The sequence below is a fragment of the Podarcis melisellensis genome (assembly GCF_964234715.1).
Source record: "Podarcis melisellensis genome assembly, chromosome: 10".
In the NCBI taxonomy this organism is placed as follows: domain Eukaryota; kingdom Metazoa; phylum Chordata; class Lepidosauria; order Squamata; family Lacertidae; genus Podarcis; species Podarcis melisellensis.
The window spans coordinates 55,050,528-55,077,865 of NC_138542.1; the positions used below are offsets into that span (position 1 = coordinate 55,050,528).

Consider the following 27,338-nt stretch of genomic DNA (forward strand, 5'->3'; position numbering starts at 1 on the left):
TTTTCTGGGTTAGCAGAGTTTGTAACCTGAAGCGTCTGTAACCCGAGGTACCACTGTAACTTTAACTGGAGTAGGTCATCACATCTGTCCTAAATGAAGGACTATTCTGGGAATTGAGAGCTTTGAGCATGTCAACAGAAACAAGAATATTGACTGAAGAACACACATCTTATTAATGTTTGCTTGCTTCTTATGCACTGATGAGAAAAAAGCAGCTATAATCCCACAAACTAATAAAACAGAAGCATCTGGGTTTGAATCAGTTTTGGCCCTGATTTGTGGGCTAAATTAGAATAAATAATCCTGTTTAGGCGATCTATGGATTGGGTTGAGGCTTGCCTCTGTGGCACAGTATGCAAGATGAAACTAGTTGATAGGAAGTGTCGCTATGCTGTACGGAACTGAAAACTATTTTCTACAGCCTACAATATTTGCTTAAAACGTTTTCCTTCAGCAAACATCCCTCTGAGTTCCTCCCCCAAATTCTATGCAGGAAGCGAATGTGAAACACATGCAAACATTGCTAGAGCAAATGAGTTTAAACTTTAAAAGTCTGGGATAATATTTACAGAATGTTTGGTTAAATTGGCAAACAGTGTCCACATTTAATATATATTGAGTGAATTTGCAGGCTTCCTGCTGGCTTTATCTTTTAGATGTTTGTGATGACAGACCCTTCCGAGTTACATAATAGCATCCTTCTACTCTGGTGTATTCCAGGACTATGGGGCTCTGCGTGGCTGGAAATTGCCCCATTTTCTTTAATATTAGGAAGCATTCCGAATCATGAATGGGAGTGCATGTTTCAATGGGGCTGCATGCTTGGGGTATCATCTGCCATTGAAGGTGATGGGGCAGCAGTTCCTGTTTGCATGGAGCTTTCTGTGCTCCGTCGAAGGCTGTATTGTCCTTTTGTGCACAGCGACTCACTTCTATGACAGCTAGGTAAAGGCAAAGGTACCCCTGACCGTTAGATCCAGTTGCGGACGACTCTGGGGTTGCGGTGCTCATCTCACTTTACTGGCCGAGGGAGCCGGCATACAGCTTCCAGGTCATGTGGCCAGCATGACTAAGCCGCTTCTGGCAAACCAGAGCAGCACATGGAAACACTGTTTACCTTCCCGCCGGAATGGTACCTATTTATCTACTTGCACTTGATGTGTGTCAGGGAACTGCCATCGGAGCCAGAGGCGGAGGCAAGGCTCCCAAGCGATGCTGGAGAAGGGCCCAGCAGGGAGAGAGGCAGCTCATCGGCTGGGGAAGGAAATCAGCGTAACACCAGGGATAAAGGGGGGCAGATGGGGGAATCGGCGAGGGGGCTCCAGGACTCCTCGCCGGAGACCAGCGGGGAGAGCACGGGTCCTCCGCTACCCACACCCACCCTGCGCAGAAGACTTCCGCGCAGGGAGAGTAGGCAGAGACTTGGTGTCAAAGAACTTCTTTGCTGGAAGAGGTTCAAGAAACGCCCACTGACGGATTCTGCTAGCGACTGAAACAGCCACAAAGTGAAGGGCTGTCTAGACAGAAAAGGTTTAACCAGGCAACCTAGCCAGGAGTGGCGGCAACTGCACTGAGTCAGCATCTGTTGTTGCCAAAAGCTATGTTTACAAGGATATAAATAAGAATGATGGGAAATTCTTTCAGAGGCAGAAGGTAAGGTGCAACTTAGGATAAAAGTTTAAGCACCACCAATGTGCAGTGTCAATATTGTTTGTCTCCAGATAGGGGACAAATAGGAGGTATAGATGTGAACAAAGAGATATCATGTTTGTTTATGGCTCTTATCTTTTGTCCATTTGTCTTCTGAGTCACGCTTGTTAAATTCGGTGGCAAAGTTTTACTGAAGTTAATCTGGGAGAGAGTCAATTTTGCTTTAGAAGAATGAGCTGCGTTTCAGTCCGCCTCATGCATCATTAACAGAATTGCCAGCTAAACTCCAGTCCCAGAATCTCTAATAGACAGAGGGAAGGGGGAAAAATACCCATCCCACTGATGATAGATGAAAGAGAGGGAAATTGACTTGATAGTGACAATGCTGCAGTGCCGGCAGATTGGAGAACCTGGCCTGATATGTAATCTGAATGTCACTTTGAAGAGAAAAGTGCTATATAATCAGCATCCAGTTTCCCATCATGCACTTTATGATCCAAAGACAAAGTTGAAATGGGTTTCTCTGTAACACAGTCAATGAGGGACGACAGCTTCCTCCGTATTTTTTTCTTTCGGTTTGCATTTTTTTTTGGGTGGGGGGGATATTCTGTGTGATGAAATGCCATTTCAAAACTGAACTATTAAAAAACTGTTAACCAAAGAACTCCAGGGATCTCAGGCCTGAGAACCAGGGGTTCAGAAAGGATCTCCCACTGGCTCTTCCAGATCTGCTTAGTTTCAGGGACTGCGATGCTGATGCCTTCAGACAATTCTGTGAACCCAGTTGTGGACTCACATTTTCTCACTTGGGCTATTGATCTAACAACAACAACAACACAATTCACCCTAAGGTCCCAGGGCACTTTACAACAAAATATAGCATTACTATTAAGGCACAACAGTACACAATATTGAAAACAGTTTTAAACACCCCAAATCACAGAAATAAGGTGAGTCCTAAAAATATGCATCTCCAAAGCCAGGGTGAAGAGGTGCTGTGTGAAGCCCCAAAGGCCATCACAATGTATTTCCATGTGGACATTTCTATGCACGTAACTGGCTCCATTGGCAATCCTGCCCCCCTCATTCAGATGCCATCTGGGCCATGTGTTTTTGAGCCCGTGTCTTGTTTGACTCATCTTCATGGAAACAGTTCATGGTTGGCCCAAAGCATGGAGCTGATTGCCTCAGAAATTCAGAAATAGGGATGAGGGGGAAGGGAAGGGAACCACTGAAGTGGGGTGAACAAGTGAGAGAGGTTGGGGGAGTTTGTGGCAATGATGTGCTTGTCTCTCTCCAAAGATGGTTGCATACATCCTCTTAGGATGAAGAACTGGAGCCCCCTTTTCTATAAAGGATGCTTCATACTCCAAGGTCTTGTAGTGCGGCAGGGCTCAAACCCCAGGAACCTCATGAAGCCTAGCCAAGGTACCAAACCATTGGTTATGCTTTGCCTCCAATATTGGAGGCAGTCTACCTCTGAAAACCAGTTGCTGGGAGATCACAAGTTGGGGAGAGCACTCAGGCCTTGCTTGTGAGTTTCCCATGGGCATCTGTTTGGCCACTATGAGAATAGAAAGTTGGAATAGATAATCCAGCAGGACTCACCTTACAGCCTTATATCCTTAACTCTGCCATTGACAGCTACCTGCCTTGTTGCCTCAGAGTTCCACCATGCCCCATAACCAGACGCCATTTTCCTCCATTGCGCTTGCTGATACCTTCCGTTGGCTTTTCCATTGATGGTTGTGCTGCCTTGCAGCTTAGCACACATCTCCATTTTGCCTCAACATGATGCCTTCCTTTTGTTTCTGTTTAAATGTTGTTGTATGTCTCTCTCTCTCTCTCTCTCTGGGCTTTTTCCCTGTCTGTCCATGCCGTTGTGCTGATCCTCTCCCGGCCGCACATTTCCTGCTGCCTATAGCATCCCTAAAGTGCCCTCTGCTGACCTGAGGAGAGTTTCAGCTCCCCCTGATTCCTTCGCCATGTGAGTACTCCTCTTTTCTCCCCCTTCTTTGAAATGCCCTCTGCTTCTCCTTGCTGCACCTCTTCCCACCTTGCATGGTTTGTTATGTGCTCATCCTTCCATCACCCTGAAGCACTTTCGTCCAAACCTAGCATGTCCGATGAGGCAGTTCCTACCGTGCAAAAGAGGAGTTTTAATTGGGCAGAGGTCATGTGGTGGTAAGGTCGCTGAAAATACTTGCCCTCTAAGCAGAGCTAGAGCACTGCCTGACATTCCTGTAGGATAATGCTTGTCTTCTGCCTCCATCCCTGATATGCTCTAGACTTTGGACCTTCCGAGTTACGTATTTTCTCTTTTAATCTCTAAACTCTACAAACAAAAATCCCTGTAAATGAAACTTAAAGGAGAAGGAAAGTGTTTATCAGCACAAGCAGTAATCGAGGTGTCTTAAACTGGCTATGTTACTACGCACCCTTTGCATCTGTTTTGTTATGCTTCATAATTTGTGTTTTCAAAAAAAAGCTTAATAATGGGAAAAAATCTGGTGGGTCAGTGGCATAGCTCAGAGAGCACCCAGCAGGCCAGGGACAGAGCTGAGGAGAAACTTGGGGATTATGGGTAGAGCCTGGCAGAATTGCAACTTGACTACCTTTTCATATACCTACACAGAATTTGGCTGGTGGAGCAGTTAAATACTTGGTGGTTGTTCCCTGATTTTCTTTTCTTTCTTTTTGGCTCTTTCAACAAAGGCCTCGAGGAACAACCAGCCCTAGTTTCCTGACTTCTGGAGAGAGATCTGTAAGCCAGGGTCGTATTTACATGTAACTGGACATCACTCCCTCTCTAGGTCCTCAAGACATGTTTACAATGAGGACAAAGAGAACTTCGTCACAAAGTACATGATTATCCTATGGAATTTGCTCCCAAAATATGTAACTTTTGTCATCTACGTGACACACAATACAAATTGAATAATGCAATGAAAATCAAATAATGTACAATAACACCACCACAAAACAAAATAATTTTATTTTTTGAACTTATATCCCACTTTTGAACTTATATCCCACTTTTCCTCCAAGGAGCTCACGGTGGAGTACACAGCTTCTTTCCTCCCCATTTTATTCTCACAACAACCCTGTGAAACAGGTTATGCTGAGAGTGAGCGACCAGCCCAAGTGACCTTCATAGCTGAGTGATGATTTGAAGCTTGGTCTCCCAGATCCCCATCCAGTGTTTCCCAAACTTGGGTCTCCAGCTGTTTTTGGACTATAGTTCCCATCATCCCTGACCACTGGTGCTGCTAGCTAAGGATGATGGGAGTTGTAGTCCAAAAACAGCTGGAGACCCAGGTTTGGGAAACACTGTCCTAGCCCAACAGTCTAACCACTGCTCCACACTGGCTATCAGAATGCTGCCACATAGCTATTGACATAGAGATGGGAAGTAGGTGCATGAATACGGTGCTCGCTCCCCCTGCAATGTGCTTACCAGCATCATGTTGTTTCCTAGCTTTGCAACAATTTCAGATCCACTTGACCTCTCTGCTCAGCTTCTCTAACATTTTCAGCGTCTCAGTTAATTTTTATACGTCAGGTCAAGACTTGAAGAAAGTGGCAATTTTTACAAAGGGACCTCAGCTAATTTGTTAGTCAAAGCTATTCTGTATCTCCAGATCTGAAAAGAATAGATTAATCAGGCAGCTGCACAATGACTGACAATTAGCATGTCTGATAAATTAAAGCACAAACCCAAGGGGAACTACAGAAATTGGATTTGGGATGCTAGTTGCTTTGAGATTCAAATGTTCTTCAGCTTGGCAATGCGTGTTGTTTCTGAAATCCTGTTGGAATGACGTGGCTGAATTGGTTTTTGAGGAATATGAGTGGCTGGCTGCAAATAACCTTCAAATATTTTGGTCCATTTATCTTATGGAAATGGTCTTGAATTTTGGATTGTGAAGTCTACAAATTGTTAGCCAGTGTTCTACATCATTAAATGGTGTGACCTTCTCTGAAATTGTATTGAAGATTTTGAGTTGGCATTCAAACCACATTCATTTTATATGGCCATTTGCCTGCAGAGAGAAAGCTCAGTCTGCTGGCTTTTGTAAATATTTGGCTAACATCAGAATTACCTTATTCATCATTGCTGCCCACACAAACAGCACCTTGCTGCATTCATCAACATTTCTGTACTTTCTCAGAGTGTTAATTATTTCCTAATAAAACAGTAATCAAAGACATATTTTCTTTTATTGACATTCTGGGCAGGAAACAGTAATGGGCTGTTTCTGATCCATATAAAATGTTGTGGGAGCTGGAGATTTTAATGCCATTTACATCTCAAAAGACAGACCCAAGAAAGGCTATTACTGCTAGTGTCTGAAGTACCCAATACTAATTATTCATATGAACACAAAAAACAAACAAACACTTAGCTGCCTTCTCTGCCTAGCTGAAATCAGTACGATCTGCAAATGTATACCAGCCCATCTGAAACCTCATTTTTTGTTATCTGTGGAACTCTCAAAATGTTAATTCATTCATACCTGATCCTATGGAGAATTCTGCAGTAAGGGAACCTATAGAGACCAGGAATAATTGCCAGACAAACACAACATACATACACATTGGCTAATGCATTGAAGGTGAATTGATTGTACTTAGCAAGTTGAAACCATAACAAAATGTTGCAGTGTGGACGGTTCCAGGCAGGCAGGCAGCCAGCCCTTTTTGAATACAGTGTTACCTCTGGTTATGAACTTAATTCGTTCTGTAGGTCCGTTCTTAACCTGAAATCGTTCTTAACCTGAGGGACCACTTTAGCTAATGGGGCCTCCTGCTGCCGCTGCGCTGCCGGCACATGATTTCTGTTCTCATCCTGAGGTAAAGTTCTTAATCTGAGGTACTACTTCCAGGTTAGCCGAGTCTGTAACCCGAAGTGTTTGTAACCTGAGGTGTTTGTAACCTGAGGTACCCCTGTATTTTCATTCCCCAACCTTCAACATTCAGTCACCATTCCATAGTTACTGAGCATATTCAGTCCTTGATGGGCTGTTTTGGTGTCAAGCCACACTAAAAAAAGGAGATATTTACACAGTGTATAGTTAAGCAATGGAATTCACTCCCCCAAGAGGCAATGATTGCCACCAACTGGGATGGTTTAAAATGAGGATTAGACAAATTAATAGAAGATAAGGCTCTCAATAGCTACTAGGAAAACCTCGCTAGATTTAAACAAAAACATTTCCCCAAGCCTATTGATACCTCCCTCTTGGTCATGAGTGGTGCTATTTTTGCTAGGTACAAATCCTCACTCATAATATTATTAGGATATTAACAAAATATGCTAAATACACTGAACATGAAGGAACCAGTCTCCCTTGTAGCTGTTTGGGGGTACGTACCATGGGCCTCATTGCTACAAAATAAATTAATTCAAGGGGAAGTTAAGCACATGAAAATGCATTTGCATTTGTTGCCTTTATATCCTACTGTTTTCTCCAAGGAGCTCAAAATAGTGTATATGGTTCTCCACCTCATTTGATGCCCACAAAAACCTTGTGGGGAGGTAGGTTAGGTAAAGAGCTCCTAAGTCACCCAACGACCTTCATGGCCGAATGGGGATTTGAACCCTGGTCTCCCAGGTCCTAGTCCAACACTCTAAGCACTGCACCAAGTAAATCCTGCTCCAAGTAAATCTGGAGACATATTGGAGGAAAAGAACTGTTGCTGACTCTGTGGCATTAGGCACACCTGCATGGATTTGTCGGAAGGCATTGCATGCTCATCTGCTGCGACTTAACTTGCCACCCAAACGAACATGTGCTCAGGTGTTTGCATTCCTTGCCAGTCACTCAGTGCCAACAGAGTTGATTTTGGGTTCAGTAAAAGCCTGTGGATGGTGCTACTGATGGTTAATGCTATATTGAATGCTATCTGTGATTAGTTTTTATATGCTGGAGCTTTGCGCTGAAATGTCACAGACCGTAGCTGCTGTATTTCATGGGATTTTGGGTATCCCTGTTAGGGTGCCAGTTTACTGGCTGCCGGATAGGGGAGGATCACCTCAATAGATGACAGATATTTTCATAAAATTGGCTATTTTATATGAATAGGAAGCAGATATGTGACTAAATGTGTAAATAATTGCTGTAATTTAAATAGAGGGAGTCTGTGGGAGTATGTCTGCACTGTGTCTCAGAAGACAATGGAAGAGTGTGCCTTTGGGGGTCAAACCATTGGAGAGTTACTATGCCGGCTGTGGTTGCAGAGACTGATACGGGAGAGACATTTGCAGACATCTTTGTGACACAGAGTTGGTCTGCCATTGGGCCTGGTGCCTGACGCCAGCTCCCTGGGGATCCTGCCACCTTCCATTTTGTGGACATAACCAAGCCAACATAGATATCACTGAGACAGGAGTGCAAACATATTGGGAATATGGGCTTGGGAGAGCACATCTTTGTTTGAGAGACTGTCCTGCCATGTGATGCCCCAAATCGTTTGGATGCAACACACGAGGAAGGTGTTGTGGAGTTGCTCCTGGCAGTTGCAAGTTGCCCACGATTCACTTCCATAGGACAGTGTGCTCAACACACAAGTCTGGTAGACCTTCATCTTGGTATTGGTTGTTAGCATCACATTCTCGCGTACCCTTTTGGAGACATGAGCCATTGTCTTTAAGATGCCCCAAAACTCTTTTCTCTCTCCTCCGATGGCATCTATTTATGTTTTGAATGAGTAAAGCATTGTCAAAGAGAGCCTCATTTTTAATGTATCACTTCTAAGCTCTGACAACGAAATCTCAGTAGCAAGGTTAATTATTTTTCTTTTGTGGCCGCTGTTTTCCTTCTCCCTATTGTTCTAAAGGCAAGGGGATTTAATTAATTTTGCATGTTTATTTCTTCTCCAGAAGATAGGTAATTCATTAATCTGTCACTGCAAACATGGCCCAGGGGAAATGTGCATTTTCTGAAGTTTAATTTCAGGGGATTTTTGTTTTTAAATGGAGGCAGATTTCTCACTGATTCATACCAGCTAAGCTAGAATTTCAATGGGATGTGATGTAGACTGTTTTCTTTCCTTTTTAAAAAATCTGTCAGAAATCTGTGACTGAATTCCTCCCTTGTCTGACTTTACGCAGACACTTGAAGGATAAGATATGGTTCACAAGACTTGTAAATAATTGGAAGGAGAATAAGGGTGTGTTTTTAATTAAAAGTTTTCATCCGGCTGAATCAAACTGGTGCTGTGGCAGAAATGTTGTTTAGATGTCAGATGAGTGCTCTGGGTTCAACCGCTAGCCTGGATTCTCTCATTTTTGTTCTTTTTGCATGTCAGTGGAGGCAGAAATAAACATTCCAAATGCTGCTACAGCAGCAGTATTTCTACAGGGTCTGGATAATTAACCAGGCAGTGTTAGAGTCACACAGCTTCAACACAGGTGTGTGTCATATTGTCAGAGCGGTGTGTCTGGGTACATTTTCCCAGGTGGGCATGAGAGGAAGCTGGCACCTGAAGGGAGATGGACTTTGGGAGTGTTGGCCTGCTATAGATTTCATATGCTTTAGTCCTAGACATTGGGAGAAGGGACTTCAGGTCCAGTGTGGGCTTCCTCTTCATCCCACCAACATCATCTCCTGGATCTATGGCTGCCCTGCCCTTTTGTGTTCTGCACTGTTGCTAGATCCCATGAAGCAAGGCTGAGCAGGAGTTTCAGGACCATGGATAGCTCCAAATGCTCTGATAAGGTTTGAGAGCAACCTGAGCCTTTTTCAGCCCCTGCCCCCAGACTACCTCTCCCATGCTCTTCCCCATTGTGGGTAACCTCAGATTCTTAAAGGGTCAGTCCTCTGACTGGAAGATGGGCACCCCTCTGTTCTATAGCCTAATACGTACATGGTGTACATCCTGCACCAGTGGACTGGTGATGAGGCAATTGGTTCTTCAGGTTCAATGGAAGGCACCCATGAGGGTCTAGGTTCCAGCCTTACAGGCCCTGGGGGTATGAGAGGTTGTTCTGTTGACCCTTGGCTGTGAAGCTCAGCAATCTCATTTTCTCCAGCAATAGAAGAGAAGAGAAGAGTATGGATTTGATATCCCGCTTTATCACTACCCGAAGGAGTCTCAAAGCGGCATTCTCCTTTCCCTTCCTCCCCCACAACAAACACTCTGTGAGGTGAGTGGGGCTGAGAGACTTCAAAGAAGTGTGACTGGCCCAAGGTCACCCAGCAGTTGCATGTGGAGGAGCGGAGACGCGAACCCGGTTCCCCAGATTATGAATCTACCGCTCTTAACCACTACACCACAATAGGCTCAGAGCCTAGAACCTCCTTAGCTGGAAACTCTGATTCTGAGTCTTGTTTGCAGGGTGAGGACATTGGGACTCTGCGACCCTCCAAATGTTGTTGGATTACAACTTTCCTCATCCCATGTTGGCTGAGGCTGATAGGAATTGTTAATCCAGGAGCATCTCAAGGGCTACAAAGTCCTCATTGTTGTACTATGGAGTGGCAAGGGTATCTTCTTTGGCCAGATACCTTTCGATGTGGACTCTAGTTCAGTGGCAGAGCATCTGCTTAGCATGCAGGTCCCAGGTTTAATCTGCAGCATCATCATGTCCCCTGCCCCAAACCATGGAGTGCATGAAACGTGAGCTGGCCAATGGTCTTGCTTTGTATAAGGGAGCATCCTACATTTCATTGTGGTTTCTAGTTCTCTTGTCCATGGGTGGAGAAGTTTTTTTCAGCCCAAGGTCCACATATCCTCATGGGCAATCTTCTAAGTGGTGCCAAAGGCAAAATAGACTGGTGCAGTTGGATCCAGATGTTTCTGTGCAGACACCCCTCTCTAGCTGGGCAAATAAAAAGCATTGTCACAATTAAAAACTCAAGGCTGGCAACATTGAGCAGGGATGTAGATGGACGTGGTTTGGGAAAAGGTCTCTGATTTTGGAAATCTCTAAGGGCCAGATAGAGAGGCCTAGAGGGCCGCATCTGCTACTGTTCCATGCTTTTCTCTCTCCTTTGGGGCTTGGCTCAGAGTCTTTTATAAGATATGATATTTATAAGATATGATAAATATGATGTCAGAAAAAGAACTGTACCAGCCACTACTCTGTTTCAAGACCCATTTCAATTATGGATTGGATTGTGATTCTCTGTGTGTATGCTTCCTCCAAATGAGCTCCACCGCAGATCTTGCCAGCAAGAATCTGCCAAAAGGCCACAAATCAGGGCCTTTTCTGTTGCAGCCCCAAAATTTTGGACTTCCCTTTTTCGGGGGATTTCTATGGCTCCATTCCACCCCCACCCCCAGATAAGAACTTGGCTGTGTCTTTGATAGTTTATTTGCTACAATCTGTTTCATTAATTGTAAATTTCGATTTTTCTTCAGTGCATTTTTTGTGTGATCTTATTTGCAAATTGCCTTGGGAATTGTTCATATGCAAAGTGGGATTACAGCGATTGAAACGGATACATAAATGAAAAATATTCATGGCATGGAGGAAAACGTGCTTGGGAAGAATTTTTAGAGTTCACAGCTTTGCTTGTGTACAAACCCATTTGTGCAAGAGTTCATTTGGCTCATTGGCTACTGATGCTGACGGCCAGAATACATACATCTAGGCTTCATGCTGGGCAGAAAGTTACTGTGAATTTATCATTCCACCACTTTGGAAACCCAACTCTGTGGCAGGGTTTTTGGCACACAAGTGAGAATTCCAACAGTGTTCAGTGTCATTAGCACTGCCTAATACAAATGACTATCATTTTTGCTAACATGTGCCTTAGGAGGCAATGAGACAGAACCTCTTATATGAATACATAGCTATTGCATTTCCCAGAGGCTTTCTGGTCTCAGAAATGCCTATGTTGATTTGTAATTTATGACTGAGAAATCGCTGCAAAGTCTACAGTGAACTGCATACCTGCAACATCTCGGAAACCTAGTTTCTGGATTTGTTTGTCCAGTAAATGTAAAGGTAAAGGGACCCCTGACCATTAGGCTCAGTTGTGGCCAACTCTAGGGTTGCGGCACTCATCTCACTTTATTGGCCGAGGGAGCCAGTGTACAGCTTCTGGGTCATGTGGCCAGAATGACTAAGCCGCTTCTGGCGAACCAGAGCAGCGAACGGAAACACTGTTTACCTTTCCGCTGGAGCTGTATCTATTTATCTACTTGCACTTTGATGTGCTTTCGAACTGCTTTTTTGGCAGGAGCAGGGACCGAGTAACGGGAGCTCACCCCGTCGCGGGGATTCAAACCACCTAACTTCTGATCGGCAAGTCCTAGGCTTTGTGGTTTAACCAACAGCGCCACCCGCATCCCTTGTTTGTCCAGTACTGGTAGACAAATAAAAAGACATGAGAAGAACTGGTTGAGGCCAAAGACCCATCATCATCCAGTATCCTGCTCCCACAGGGGTCAACTTAGATGCCCATGAGAAGCCCACATGCAGGACCTGAGTGTAACAACACTCTTCCCCGCTCAGTTTGATTCCCAGCAACTTTCTAAAGGATGTGGATAAGGCTAAAAGGGATCACAGAAAATCTTCACTCAACTTGAGCGCTGTATAAAATAAATGGCAGCTCTGCAAGAAGTGGCCAATAATTTCAAAACAAAGATGTTAGAATTAGATCGGCCAATATAATCCCTGTCTTAAAAATGCTGGAAGTGGTAAAAAATGGATTCTTCAATATTATTGTGGACATCCTTTCCCTAAAGATACAGTTGCAAAATTAAATGTAAGCTTTATATTTGATATTATATATGCCTTTCCTCAGGTCTCCTGAGGAACAACAACAACTCGTTATCCAAATGGCCTAGGCAGCACTCAAAACTTAAAAGAATAGGGTACTCATCTCTGTATCTTGTTCTTACGCCAACATATCCAGATAGTGGTGACAAGGTGCTTGTCTGAAGGGGAAGAGAGAGACAATTTCTAGAGCACTGAGGAAGCTGCCATTTCTTATTTTGTTCTGTGTCTATTAGTCTTTCAGTTTTTCACTACAACGTTGCTGGAATACATCCCCTTTCCTCAGACATGGACTATTCAATTAAATACTTGTGTTGATTGAAGTCTGAGGACTTGGTTCATTTTGTTATCTGCTCTCTGGCATTTTTAAAATCACCTTTCCATATAAAAATGTGTTTTTATACATTATCTCATATTGTACCATCTAATGAGAAGCCACACAAAACCACGCAGTCACCACCCAAAGGAACAACCGCAGGTCAACACAAGTAAAATAAAAAAATGTAGCCCATATAATCCTTTAAAAGTCTTGTCAATATTTAATTTACGCCCCCTCCCTGATTTTCCCACCTCCTGTGACTTTAGAGGGCACTGGCACCATCCATCATATTGATCTTAATTTCTCAGTCAACTTCTTTTTGAATGTTAAATAAATGTCTGAGTCAAGAAAGGGGCTGAATCACCTGGCTTGCAGCCTGCTGTGATTCGCCTGCTGCTTTCTCCTCTATCCCCAGAGTTCTGAATCTCCAGATCTACCTACAAAAAGAAAAGAAGCAGCAGGTAGATCCTACCCTATTAGATGAGATGTCCGAATGCCAGCTAAAGCAGACAGCTGTCCCCTGAAGCTGCTCAGGAAGTTATGGGTGCAGCTTTCTGTCTCAGACGAATCATGACAGCTTGCCTTGCATAGAGAGAGGGGTTTTTTGACATCTGAGGGCACCTGGGCAGCATGGCAGCTGCTATTTAGCACTGGGGAATTATTGTCTGTCCAGAGCAATGTGGTTTGGTTCGCTATTCTTAGAATCCGTTAAAATTCCAGCATAACCTCTGAAGCTCAGAAATGTGTTGTATTCCTCGTTGCTTGCTGCAATGAACAACAACGAGAAAATTATATATTATATATGTATTTTCAGTTCATGGTCTTAACCCGTAGTTACTGACTGTTACTTCCTGTCACTTCCAAGACCAGACAGTCTCTGCCTTTAGGTGCTGCTTTAATAGGGAGTTTGCGCTCAGGTTGTTTCTAGGTTTTTAAAATTTGTCCAGAGGTGACAGACCTGTTTATAGCAATCAACCAAGGAACAAATTCAGCTTCCTCAGAGATATTTGCTAATTGCCTTCTCCATAGACTCCAGAGGTCAGTGAAAATATATCGCCTTAGGTCCAAAAGGTCTGGTAGATTTAAAGCTAAGGAGTAAGGATGCAATAATTCATACGGTGTAAGTTTACTTTTTGAAAGGAAAGTGCTGCTTTGTTGTTGTTGTTGAAGCTGGATGCATAAAATAACAAAGAGCCACATGTCACAACCTGCTCTGAGACCAATATTAATAAATGTTAAGCCCATTTTTTTTAAAAAAAAATCCCGTGGAAGAAGACATTTGAGGACAATAGGCATGCTTTCTGTTCCCAACCGCTGACATCACCTCTGTGTACAAGGCAAGGAAAATGGTCAGTGTGGAGCAGTGGTTAGAGTGTTGGACTATGAAGCAGGAGACCAGAGTTCAAATCTCCACTCAGAAAAGAAGCTCACTGGGTGACCTTGAGCATGTCACTGCCTCTCAATCTAACCTACCTCACAGGGTTGTTGTGAGGGTAAAATGTGGAAGGGAACACCATGTAACCTTGATTTCCTTGGAGTAAGTCAGTGTATTAATGTAACGAAGAAACTAACCAACTAACTAATGAATAAAAATGGTTATATACCATTCTTTGTTTGAAGAAGAAGAGAAGAAGAGTTTGGATTTGATATCCCACTTTATCACTACCCGAAGGAGTCTCAAAGCGGCTAACAATCTCCTTTCCCTTTCTCCCCCACAACAAACACGCTGTGAGGTGAGTGGGGCTGAGAGACTTCAGAGAAGTGTGACTAGCCCAAGGTCACCCAGCAGCTGCATGTGGAGGAGCGGGGAAGCAAACCCGGTTCCCCAGATTACGAGACTACCGCTTTTAACTACTACACCACACTGGCTCTCTGCTTTGCATCCAACTGGTTCTTTAGAGAAACATTCCTCTAGCTTATACGCAGTGGTGCCATGAGGGCGGAATAAACAGACACCACCCCCAAAATGTAGCACATATTGAAGTGAGCAAAGCAATGTACATTACCATCTAAAGACAGACCTTCCCCCGTGATAAAACCATTGCCCAGAATATAAATGTAGCTATTGCATTACAGAGTGATAGCTAATTGAATCAGACCCATTGATATGAATGGATTTAAGTTACTGAGGGTTGGCATGGTCAGATATTATTATATAAAAATTATGCACTGCTTGATTGCTCAAAAGCCACTTGGATCTGTTGCAGTGAGAAGGTAGACTCAATCAGGGAGGGTGTCTTGTCTAAGGTACCTCCAAAACCTGGAGTCAGCATTGATGAGACTTCTGCTTATAATAAATTCCTTATTAAACTGTTTGCTAATCATTCATTGGAATGTATGTGCTGTTCGCTTCAAACAGTTATTGGCAGGAGTGAACTTTGATTGTCTTTTTATTCAATAGCAAATCTAGAATGTTTCCTAAAGTATCTGGGGTTCAGGATATGCCTGTCACTTTGTCTAGAGAAATTGGGTCAGGTGTGTTGTGCTAAGCTGCTAAGAGGAGCTGCTTGCAGGTGTGAGCTAGCATCTTCAAAAAGTTCAAGTGAAGCTCATTTGTGCTGGGTTCATCATATTGAGGACTGCTAAAAGCACAGCAATTGCATTCATTTGTTCATTCATTCATTTATAGGTACTGTTATGCCATTGTTAAATTATATTCTTAGGGCCGTGCATAGATAGATAGATGATAGATAGATAGATAGATAGATAGATAGATAGATAGATAGATAGATAGACAGAGTGGTACCTCGCAAGATGAATGCATCGCAAGACGAAAAATGCGCAAGACGAAAGAGTTTTCCGTTTTTTGAGTCCTTCCGCAAGACGAATTTCCCTATGGGCTTGCTTCGCAAGACGAAACGTCTTGCGAGTCCTTGTGAGTTTGTTTCCTTTTTCTTAAAGCCACTAAGCCGTTAATAGCCGCTAAGCCGCTAATAGCCGTGCTTCGCAAGACAAAAAAACCGCAAGATGAAGATACTCACAGAACGGATTAATTTCGTCTTGCGAGGCACCACCGTAGATAGATAGATAGATAGATAGATAGATAGATAGATGATAGATAGATAGATAGATAGATAGATAGATGATCGATAGATAGATGATCGATAGATAGATAAGATAATAAATAAATCCATTAAAATATAAAATCAAGTTAAGAACAGGCAGCAAAATCCTGGTTGAGAAAAGACAACAACAACAAAGGGGGGTTATTTACTTATTTATTTCCATCCTTAGTTTTAATGAATGTATAGTGTTTTTTTTATTTGTTGGTTGGTTGATTTTATTTTTGTAAAGATGCCTTGAGCTGCCTGTGGTGAGGGAAGGTGTCTAATTTATTTATTTATTTATTTATTTAATAATCAGACAAACCTCTCTGGGGAAAAGCTTTTCCCAGCTTGAGAACTACTTTAGAGAAGGGTCTCTCAGGTAGCCTTCCTCCTCATCTTAAACAGCTGGGTCTCCCACATAAGGTCCTCTGTAGGAAGTCCTAATCTACAGCTGGGCAGATTTCAAATTTTTAATGGAAAAAAACCCAGCAGGTGCACGCCAGATTTGAAACGGAAACTTTTCTGACTTTCTCAAAAGGACTTGTTGACCCCTGTGACCTTCAAGGAATGCTGTTTCATTAAATCAAAGGCTGAACTGTTTTATTTGCAGAAATCTCATGTTTTGAGATTGGCAGCTCAGTGCTCGTGGGGATTTGATTTTTATTTTTTGCTTTTTGCTTCTGTTCTTCGTCTCTCATTGCAGCTCATTCTAGGAAAATCAGATTCTCTCTTCTGAAAACTGATGTTAGCTGTGACCCTGCCTAACATTTCTCTCGCCTTTCCTTGCAGTCCCCATGCCGTCTTAGAGCGCCTGAGGATCAGAGTGAACAGAATTAGTTTACAGGATTATGAGGGACTGCATTATGACAAGGAAAAGCTTCGGGAAGCTTGTAAGTATATATATAAACATATGGCTGATTAGTATAACTGCATTCATGTGTTCTCCTATGTATATAGGTAGCCTTTTGATATTAGGCTGACATGTTTTGGTTGGGCTTAGTCAAAAGCCATTTGCTGTCAGGTCCTGCCTTCTGTGCTTTGTGCTCCACAGAACCCGAGTGCATTCCTGATGCCTGGCAAGGTGGCTTTTATGAGGGAAAACATTGGGCAAGAAGATTTGTGTGCATTTATAGCATCTCCTGCCCTCCAAACTTATAGCTTGGCACCATTTTGAAAGAGGCAGTTGGGACTTCCCCTGTGTTTACCAGCACATTTTCTTTTAAAATGCTGCTCCTGTAGTTGGACGCTTCCTGAAAACAGAAACCAGCTGATCCCTCTATGACGTTTAGTCCTTTGTTGCAAGAAACAATCTCCAAAGCAGACACGATCATTATAGGTATACAGTGGTACTTCTGGTTGCAAATGGGATCCGTTCCAGAGGCCCGTTCGCAACATGAAAAGCCTGCAACCTGAAGTGCTGTATCTGCGCAGGTGCGCGGTGCAATTTGGTGCTTGTGTGCATGTGCGAAGCACAATTTAGCACTTCTGCGCATGCGCAAGCGGCGAAACCCAGAAGTAACCCTTTTCGGTACTTCTGGGTCGCTGTGGGATACAACCTGAAAAAAGTAACATGAAGCAAACGTAATATGAGGTATGACTGTAATAGTTGAGTAAACAGGGAATCAAGAAAAGCCCTGAAGATAGAGATCTGGTGTGACAATGGACAGCTGTGGTGGATAAGGCAAAAGTAGCAACCCTCTTTTCAGAGCAAGCAGGCCACTTGTTTGGAAGAAACCCATACCATATGGATAATGCCATCATGCCCTGCTGGTGCACTTTCTTGAGACATCTGGCAATTCTGCACGGAATGGTGAAAGGCTGAAACACTTCATTCTGTTCTGCTCCATTTTGGCATATGAATGATACAAATGTCTTATACCATAAGGGCCTCATGCAAATACCCTTGTAGTCATGGAGAAGATTCCCATTATTTTTCCTGATTCTCAGTTAAGACCTTATCAACCTCGAACTTCACAGCTCCGCTGAGAAAAACAATACACAATTTCTGGGAGAAAGTACTGTAGCAATTAATGGTCACGTTCAATCAATGGTGCAGAAGTCCAAGGGAGAGGTCAGCCAATCTGGCGGTGCTGTTGACGGCAACACCTTAAAATGAAGTCCTTTTCCTTGGTGACATGCACAGAGTCATTAATCAGTGCAGGATGTGGCTGCTTGCGATAACAGTTTAATAGAGTCTTGTTCATGCATCTGGCTCATTATTCATATTCAATTACAAGGACGGCTGTTTGTTATGTAACAAAGCTGCAGCTTCCTTTTTTTACAATATGGGATTCCCTGGTAATTACTGGATGGCAAATCTTCTAATTGGTTTGCTTATCTTCTTGTAGAAATATGGTTATTCTGTTTAGACAGTTTTATGCCCCCCCCCACACCCAACACACACACACACACACACACACACACACACACACACACACACACACACTTTTCACTGTTCACTGATACTCTTTCCCAGAGTTGAAAGATGATGGTCTCAATAATGGGAGCACAGGTTCTTCTAACAAGACTAGTGCCATTTCTTGCTACATATTTCCACCCAGAAAATTAAAGCCTTCGTCATGGGTTTGCCAAACATTCTTCATGAAGATAATTGTTAGGGTTTGTGGGGAGAAAGCATATTAATTATTGAAATTATGCTAGCTAATGTCGATTGCCTGGTTTGTGGTGGGAGAGCTGTCTTGGATGGTGCTGAGCAGAACTCTTCATTGAGGAAAATCATTTGCCTGAAGGAAAAATTTGCCATATTGCAACAGCAGAGGTGATTCACCCTTGTAACGTTGTGGCGTGGTACACAACAGTACCTCCAACACAATGGGGCAGTTTGGACATCATGATAAACCTTTGTTTATTGGAGGGACATGGAAGAAGACATTTGGGGACTGTAGACTTGCTTTCTGCTCCCAGCTGTGAGCATCATCTCTGTGGAGAAGGTAAGGAAAATGGCCAGTGGGAGCAATGGACTAAGACATGGGAGACTAGGCTTCAAATCCCCACTTGGTCATGAAACTCACTGGGTGGCTTTGGCCCAGCAACAGTCTCTCAGTCTAGCCTACCTCACAAGGCTGTCATGAGGGTAGGAGAAAAACAGAGAGCAGGAGAACCATTCATGTCACTTTGAGCTCCTTGGAGGAAAAGCAGGATATAAATCTAACAATAAATAGCCTTTGACTTACCCACTCATGCTCCCCTCTCCAGTGGTGAAGGTATTGGAAGCCTTTTCTTCAGTTTTTGAAGAAAACAGCTTGTTTCATTTGAACCTGGCAAACTATGATTCACCTTATCTGTAGTTTGTTTTAAACCAGCTCACTTCAAACTAAGAGTTATGAAGACAGCTTAGCTTAACAAACCACAGTTAAGGTTAATCACAGTTTCGGGTTCATGTGTAATGCTAAACCGTGGTTAGTCAAAAATGGAAGTGAAAGCTTCATTTCCTTGTGGATGTGCCACAGAAGGAGTGAGAAGGGAGAGGAGAAAATGAGTCTTTGACTTGCTATGCCTTCTTCCATCACGTTAAAACAGGAATAATCAATGTGGGGCCCTCTAGATGTTGTTGCACTTCAGTTGCCATCAGCCTAAGCCATCATGACCAGTGCTGGTGGGATAATTGGAGTTGTAGTTCAGCAACACCTGGAGGGCATCACTTTGGCTTCCCCTACATTAAGTCATGGTTTACTAGAATGTCCAGTCCAGCTTATTGTGGATGTCTCTCTTTTGTGGAAAAAGCTGTAGATCAGTCTCCAAATGCGTGGGTCATGACTCTTTCCCAATGTTCCCCTTTCAATCTTGCCCACCTAAATGGGCAGTAAATGATGAAAATCATAACATAGAAACCCGTTTAAGAATGAGCCATTTTATTATCCCTTTGGGAGCCCTGCAGGAAAGCTATTAAGATTTTTGCCTGAGACATGTCTTCATGATGGAGCATCAAATACTTCGACACCAGCGTAATAACCTGGATCATCCAAACTCAGAGTAAATAAATTTTGCTCTTCTTGTTTGCTTGAAATACCAATTTGATTCTATCAGTGGCCTCATCTGAAATTGAATTTTTTTACTCCTGCATCCAACTCGTCATACATGCTGTTCAGAGAAGATTAATCTGGGCTCCACTGGAGGTAGACAACTCATTTTTGAAATCCTTCCAAGAAATTAAATGATTCCATACTTTCCTTTGTAATATTGAAACAACCATTTTTTTTACCTTATTTTACCCCATTTTTGTTACTCACTCCACTATTTTATTTTAGTTCTTTCTGTCTCCCATCAGAGCACTTTGGTGATAGAATGGAACAATATTCTTATAAGAGGTACAGGTATTCACTTAGGACAGTAAATGTGTGTGTGTGTGTATGCTTGAGAGGTAATCCAATCCAAGTTCCTTCACTCTAACCAAATCATTCCCCAAAGATGAATTTGTCCAACCAAATTGCTTAGTTCATTTGTTCTTTAATGGTAAGCGTTCTTCTGATACAACAGTTTCCACCCGGTGAGTAATTTTGGAATGACTTCCAGAATCTCAATATAGTCCTTGGTGAAACATCAGAAACTGAAAAAGCATTTGAGAATGAGTTTAATTCACCAGATAGAAGGGGCTTCATTCATCCCTTTGGCTACTTATCCATAGAAGACTTTGCTGTTGTATCTTCCAAGTGTCAAATCCTTTCCTCCTCAGAAGTCCTGGGTGACTTGAATTCTGGAGGCAGTTACATGAAATAATCTGATCTATACAAATAGGCTCAATTTGCTTAATTTATTTTAATTGTAACATTTTCATCAGGAATGGGAACCTGTGGCTCTCCACAGGTATGTCCAATGAACAGGGATGATGGGACCTGTAGGCTGACAACATCTGGAGGGCCACAGGTTCCCCATCCTGGCATCACATAGTAACTGCCAGTTGTATGCTACTGGCAAGGCCAGGCTGAGTCAAGCAGCTGTGCCCAAATATAGATCTGGAGCGTCTGCCTCTGAAGCTCTGAACCTCTAGTTCAGAGTCTGTAAAGCCAGTGCACCAAAGCTAGAAGCTGGAGCCTGATGTTCAGCAAAGAAAAGCTACTGCTCTAGATTTTCCAAAAGGCAGAAGAAGACAAACCTCCTAGTGTCAATGCCAGTCTGGTTGACCCAAAGGAGTGTTTCTGTGCTTAGGTCTAACCATATGCCATGACGAATGCATTGCCAACTGCTGACCTGTGTTTTCTCCTCATTCTCCCCAGTGATGCAGTTCCAGGATGGCACAAAACCAGTATGTGGCATTCTCCGGCAGCTATTGGGGCCACAGTGTCCCCTCCCCTCTTTAAAAGTATTTTTTAGAAGTACCAGTCAGTTGGGAGCTGTGATTTAAGTTGCCCACAAGGACCCAGGATGATGATGCACCAGGAGCATTATGGGAAATTAAATTGGCAGTTCCTAGAACTGACAGAGCACTTCATCCCACCACCACATAAGCCTACTAGTGGCTGTGTGTGTGTGTGTATTTTCTACCTGTGAGCGCTTTGCCAAGGGCTGATTTGAACCTGGAGTTTGTCCAGATTACCGAAGGCACGAGCGATGTGATGTCACCGTGCTCAGAATTAAGTAGCCCCTGTCAGCAGCACTCGGCCAAAAATGGAATGACTGCTTTGTTTCGGCGTAATATTTCAGCAGGCGAAATGGAGCTCTTGCTTCTGATAAAAACACACTCATTTCCCCCGTGCTGAAAAGTTTAATAGAAGAAAATAGCACGAGAATTTATGAACCAGCTCTCTCTTAGCCCACTTACAGGAACAGCAGTGATGTACTCGTTATTGTTGTAAAAAGATAGAAACTAGCAGCTAATGAGGAAGCATCAAAACGAGATCCCAGCAAGCCCTTAAATCATAGTTCTTCAAATACTTCTTTTTTATGGCATGATAAGCTAACCAATAATAGTATGCAAGCAGACTTTACTCTGTCAAAGAAGCAAAGTTTGACAGCCATGTCCATTTCACATCTTATCAGTGCCTTGATGTCACTTTTGAAAACCTCTGACATTTGCACTAAGAACAGGGATGAAGAGAACCCTTTTCAAACCGGGGTCTGTATTCCCTAATTTCAAGGGTCTTATGCCATTGGTGGGCATGGCAATGGATGTGATACTGATGCTCACCTTTGTACAGTCCAGCCATGCAAAAGTAAGTGGCTTCTACAGTTAGCATCTCTTCATTCAGACATGCAAGAAGCATTGTTATAGTTCAAGTGGACGTTCTAGCCAGGCAAAAGAGCTGGATGATAATGATCACCTGGAGGATAATGCATGAAATGAGTTATTGCATTTCATGGTCTTTGTGGATACACTGCTTATATTTTCTTCTGTAAATGTGTGTATAGATACTTGGCAATGAGGATTTTCCTTAATGCTTCTGATGAAGTGGGCTGTAGTCCACGAAATCTTATGCCACTGCAGTTGTTTGTTAGTTTTTCTTTAAAAAGATCCCTCCCAATATTTATGTACCTGCAGTTGAGTTCCTGCCCAGTTAATGAAAGAGACGTGAGAGGCACAAGGAGGGCTTGGTCACTTAATTTGATAGTGTCAGTAGTGGCTAGTGTCTGCAGATCTAACTTGATAGGCATCTTCTGAAAAGGCTCTCTGGAACATCTCACCCATGGACTGCATTTAACACATCTTGATGTCAGTGGTCTTTTACTAGGGCATTTCCCCCCTTTCACATGAATAGGACAAAGTACTTCCACATTAGGAGGGCTGCACTGATTAATGTTGAGAAGAGTATCCTTGTTGCTTAAAGTAGCATTGTGCAACACTTGATTTATTGGGGGAAAGGTAGGGTTTTTTTAATGAAATACAGAAGCTTCATACACTGTTTCTTTCTCATTGTCACCAAATCACTCCTTGTCCCCTTCAACTGCCTTCGAAATATTATAGCTATGTGTCAGGGAACTGACATCTAAAGCGCCGGAGGCGCAAAGGCTCACTGAGGGTGAGAGAGCAGTAGCAGCGGAAGAGGGAACCAGTAGAGGGCGAGCAAGAACTCCAAGGGAAAGTGAGTCGGAGGGATGGCTCAGAGACGCTTCAAGCGAAACCAGTGGGGAGGTCTCAGGACCTCCTATAGGGACACCCACACCTCGACGGAAACTGTCACGCCGAGAGGCCAGACGACGTGTTTCCGTTAAGGAGCTTTTATGTTGGAAACGTTTCCGAAAGCAGCCACTTTCGGATCCTACTAGTGATTGACGCAGCCATGCTGGAGGGGCTCCGTCACAGGCAGAGGTTTGAAAGCCTGATCAAACTCTGAGGGACTTGCATTTTACGCACAAGCAGCTCATCGTCCCATCACAGCAATCCGAAAGTCTCCGAAAGCCAGCTTGTGCAGGGAGAAGCATCATGAGCAATCCAGCCGGAACCGGGGAAGCAGGAGCAGCTGGAGGAGGTCCAAGCCTGGAAGAAAGGTACAGGGCGTTGGAGATCCAGTTGGCGCTGCAAACGGCGAGGCTTGAGGAGAGGAGGGCTCAGGATGCAGAAAAGGGAAAGGAGAAAACCACCCCGCTCGCCAGAAAGGTGCCAGGATTGGTGCAGAAATTCGGGGGGGATCCCAGGAACTATCATGCCTTTAGGACAGAGATGCAATACGCTCTAAACTTGCAGTTTGATGACTTCCCCGATGAGGAATCGAGAGTGGCGTATGTGATTGGCCATCTCGAATCCGGGGCGAAAGATTGGGTTAGACCCCTGATGGCAGCGAATAATGAGATCTTAAAGGACACGAGGAAGTTTTTTCGTGCCATGGACCTGATGTTTTCCAGCGATATTGAGCAGGGGGTGGTGCGAAGGCAGTTAATGGCTTGCCAGCAAGGAAGCAGATCTGTCCGTGAGTACTGGACTGAATTTACCATGTTGATTCACAAATTGGGGTGGGACCTATCGGCGGAGCCCATCCAAATGCTTTTCGAAGAGGGGCTTTCTTCAACCGTCAAAGATGAGCTTTCCCGGGGCCCCAGGGCGGAGTCTATGGACCAGTTAACCAAATCTGCGCTGGCCATAGGAGCGCGCCAGGAGGCGAGGGCTATGGAAAAGCGGGAAGGGAAAGGAGACCGTTGGAGGGAGTTCCGCATTCCAGACATTCCAGAGCCACCTTTCCCGCCGGCAGAGCCGATGGAAGTTGGAACAGCGCGGGCGCGCGCAGTTTCAAATCCCAGTGAAGGGCGGAAAAAGGAGGGAAAGAGCGCCAAGAGATGTTATCTCTGCCAACAGCCAGGGCACTTTGCCAGAGTTTGCCCACAAAGAAAGGAATGGCAAGGGATGGCAGGAGCTGTTGGGGGAAAGGAAGAGGAAGGCAAGGAGCAAGTAAAAGCCAACGCCTGGCTGCCACCGTTGGGGCACAGCAGCCAGGCCAAAGAGCAATGAAAGTGCCCATGCCAGAACCCCCCAGACCCGCTTTAGTGATAGAGGTGTTACTAGAACTGCCAAACGGACACCCACTAAAGGTCAAGGCGCTTTTGGATTCAGGCAGCTCCTGTAATTTCATGAGTAAGGAGTTTGCAGCTGAGCACCAGATACAGACTATCCCTTTAAGTAACCCCTTGCAGGTGACTACGATTGACGGCAGAGAGCTGTTGGGGGGAGAAGTTAGCCAACAGACTGTCCCGATGATAATGAGAGTGGCAAGGCACACCGAACAGATAGCGTTTAATGTGGCCATCCTGGGAGGAGCGCCCATCATTTTGGGGATGAGCTGGCTGGCGCTACACGATCCGCTAGTGGGCTGGCATCAGAGGGTGGTCTCCTTTGGGTCAGTGCATTGCCTAGAACACTGCAAGGAGGGGAAGGTTTCGGGAGGAGACAGAGTCACCCTAGCGGGGATGGAAGTGATGGACAAAGGGAAGGTGCCCCCGCAATACGCAGATCTGAGCAACGTATTCAGCGAAAGGGAAGCAGACAAACTGCCACCGCATAGACCCTTTGACTGTCAAATCAACCTACTCCCAGGGGCCCAACTCCCAGTAGGCAAGCTGTACGCCATGTCAGACAGGGAGATGCAGGAGCTGAGGGAGTTCATTGACAAAAACTTGAAGCGAGGTTTCATCAGAGAGTCCCGAGCGGTGGGGGGCAGCCCAGTGTTCTTTGTGGACAAAAAGAACACAGACAAACCGAGACTGGTGTGTGACTTCAGGGCCCTCAATGCAGTGTCGGAGCCCCTGGCTTTCCCTATGCCCCGAATTGATGACATTTTGACCAGAGTAAGGAAGGGAAAGATTTTTACAAAACTGGACCTGCGGGGGGCGTACAATCTGATACGCATAAGGAAGGGAGATGAATGGAAGACCACCATGTTTACCCCGTTGGGAGCCTTTGAATACCTCGTTATGCCCTTCGGTCTACAAGGGGGCTCCGCGTGTTTTCAAGCTTTTATAAACCACGTTCTGGGACCTTTGCTCTACAAGAATTGTGTGGCCTTTTTAGACGACGTGTTGGTGTATTCGGAAAATGAGGAACAGTATGTGAGGGACGTTCGAGAAGTGTTGGGCAGGCTGCAAGCCAACCAGCTGTGGGTGAAACTGGAGAAGTGCCAGTTTCATACCAAGGAGGTGGAATTCCTGGGGTACCGCTTGTCAGACAAGGGATTGGCCATGGATCCAGGCAAGGTCCAAGCGGTACTGGAATGGAAGACACCAAAGACCAAGAAGGACGTGCAAAGATTCTTGGGATTTGGGAACTTTTATCGGAAGTTCATCAAGAACTTTGCCCACTTGACGGCGCCCATCACCGACTGTCTCAGCAGCAAGAAGAAATTTGTTTGGACGGCAGAGGCGGATCGAGCCTTTGAAGAACTGAAAAGGGCTTTCGCCTCGGAAGAACAACTTCTGCATGTGGATTTACGAAAACCCATGAGAGTGGAAACAGATGCATCCGACCGGGCGGTAGGGGCGGTCCTTCTTCAACCGGGGAGGAGTGCGTCGGAGTGGAGACCGTGTGCCTTCTTCTCGCGGAAGCTGAATAAGTCCGAGAGGAATTACACGGTGTATGACAGGGAACTACTTGCCATTCACGAAGCATTCCGGAGGTGGAGACATTTATTAATTGGGGCACAACACAAGGTGCAAGTGTGCACCGACCACAAAAATTTAGAGTATTGGAGAACAGCTCGAGTGCTCAACCAACGACAAGTGAGATGGGCACAGGAATTCTCCAAATTTAACTTTGAGATTTGTTATGTGCCAGGCCCAGAAAACGTCAGGGCGGACGCGCTCTCACGCAAACCAGAATATTGGGAAGGGGAGGGGGTGATCGAAGAGAGACATGTCATCCCGGAGGACCGCTGGGTGTGTGGGGCGGCGATGGTGGGGCAACGAGAACTGGTGGAGGAAACGGAAAATGATGAATATGCCCAGGATAAGCTCAGAGGTCTCAGGGGGGAGGGCGAGAGCCCCGGAGGTTTTGAGGAAAGAAATGGGGCATTGTATTACAAAGGGGCCCTGTATATACCCGAAGGTGAATTGAGGGGGAGAGTACTCAAGCAGTTGCATGATAGCCCCACGGCGGGACATTTTGGGCAACACAAGACCATGTGGTTGGTTACCAGGGAATTTTGGTGGCCTAAGGTGAGGGAAGATGTAAGGGAGTATGTAAGAGGGTGTGACCAATGTCAGCGAGCCAAAGGGGAAAGAAGGGCGCCGGCAGGGTTATTAGAACCTTTACCCACACCAGAACGGCCTTGGGAAGCGATATCAATAGATTTTATGACGGATCTGCCAAGGTCCAAGGGGAAAACAGCCATCATGGTAGTAGTAGACCTGTTAACTAAGATGTGCCACTTTGTAGCATGCTCACATGCAGTCACAGCGGAAGAAACGGCGAAGTTGTTTGTGGAACATATCTTTAGGTTGCACGGGGCTCCCTCGAGGGTGATCTCAGATCGAGGCAAACAATTTACTTCCAGGTTCTGGAGGAAGCTCATGAGCTTGTTACACGTGGAAGTCAATTTTTCAACTGCCCGGCACCCTGAAACCAACGGGCAGGCGGAAAGGGCAAATGGCATTCTTCAACAATATCTTAGGTGTTATGTCAATGACAGAGAGAACGATTGGGTCGAAAAGTTGGCGTTGGCAGAATTTGCCTACAATAATGCGGAGAATGTGTCCACAGGGATGAGTCCCTTTTTGGCTAATTACGGGTGTCACCCCAGGGCATTTCCAGGGGAAGGAGGGGAGAGATGGAGCGTCCCAGCGGCTGAACATTTTGTAGAAGAGATGGAAGCCATCCATCAGCAGCTCCAGCTCAACTTAGAAAGGGCTAAGGCACAATATAAGAAGCAGGCAGACAAGAACAGAAGGGAAGGTGAAACCATAAGGGTGGGGGATCAAGTGTGGTTGTCAACCCAAGGGTTGCCGTTCAAAGGGGGTTGTAAGAAACTGAGGCCCAGAAGATTGGGATCCTTTGAGGTGATTCAGCAGGTCAACCCGGTAGCTTTCAAACTCCGATTACCCAATCACATGAAATTGCACCCAGTGTTCCACAGGTCGTTACTGTCACCATACAGGGGAGGAGGTGAAGGGGAGCACGTCAGGGGACCAGCCTTGGAAGAGAGGGAACGCCGCAACC

The 27,338-nt window shown here is 44.6% G+C and overlaps 1 protein-coding gene across 7 annotated transcripts in view; it reads left to right on the forward strand.

The window, feature by feature from the left end:
* The window catches only part of DGKI (diacylglycerol kinase iota), a 248,809-nt gene that overhangs the window by 162,664 nt on the left and 58,807 nt on the right, over window positions 1–27,338 (forward strand). For 4 of the 7 annotated variants that reach the window (XM_081926845.1, XM_081926849.1, XM_081926847.1 and 1 more), the window contains 2 exons: window positions 3,575–3,637; window positions 16,535–16,635. In XM_081926845.1, coding sequence (XP_081782971.1) covers window positions 3,575–3,637; window positions 16,535–16,635 — 164 coding nt within the window. The remainder of the gene's footprint in view (window positions 1–3,574; window positions 3,638–16,534; window positions 16,636–27,338) is intronic. The other 3 variants (XM_081926846.1, XM_081926850.1, XM_081926851.1) reach the window with 1 other exon arrangement.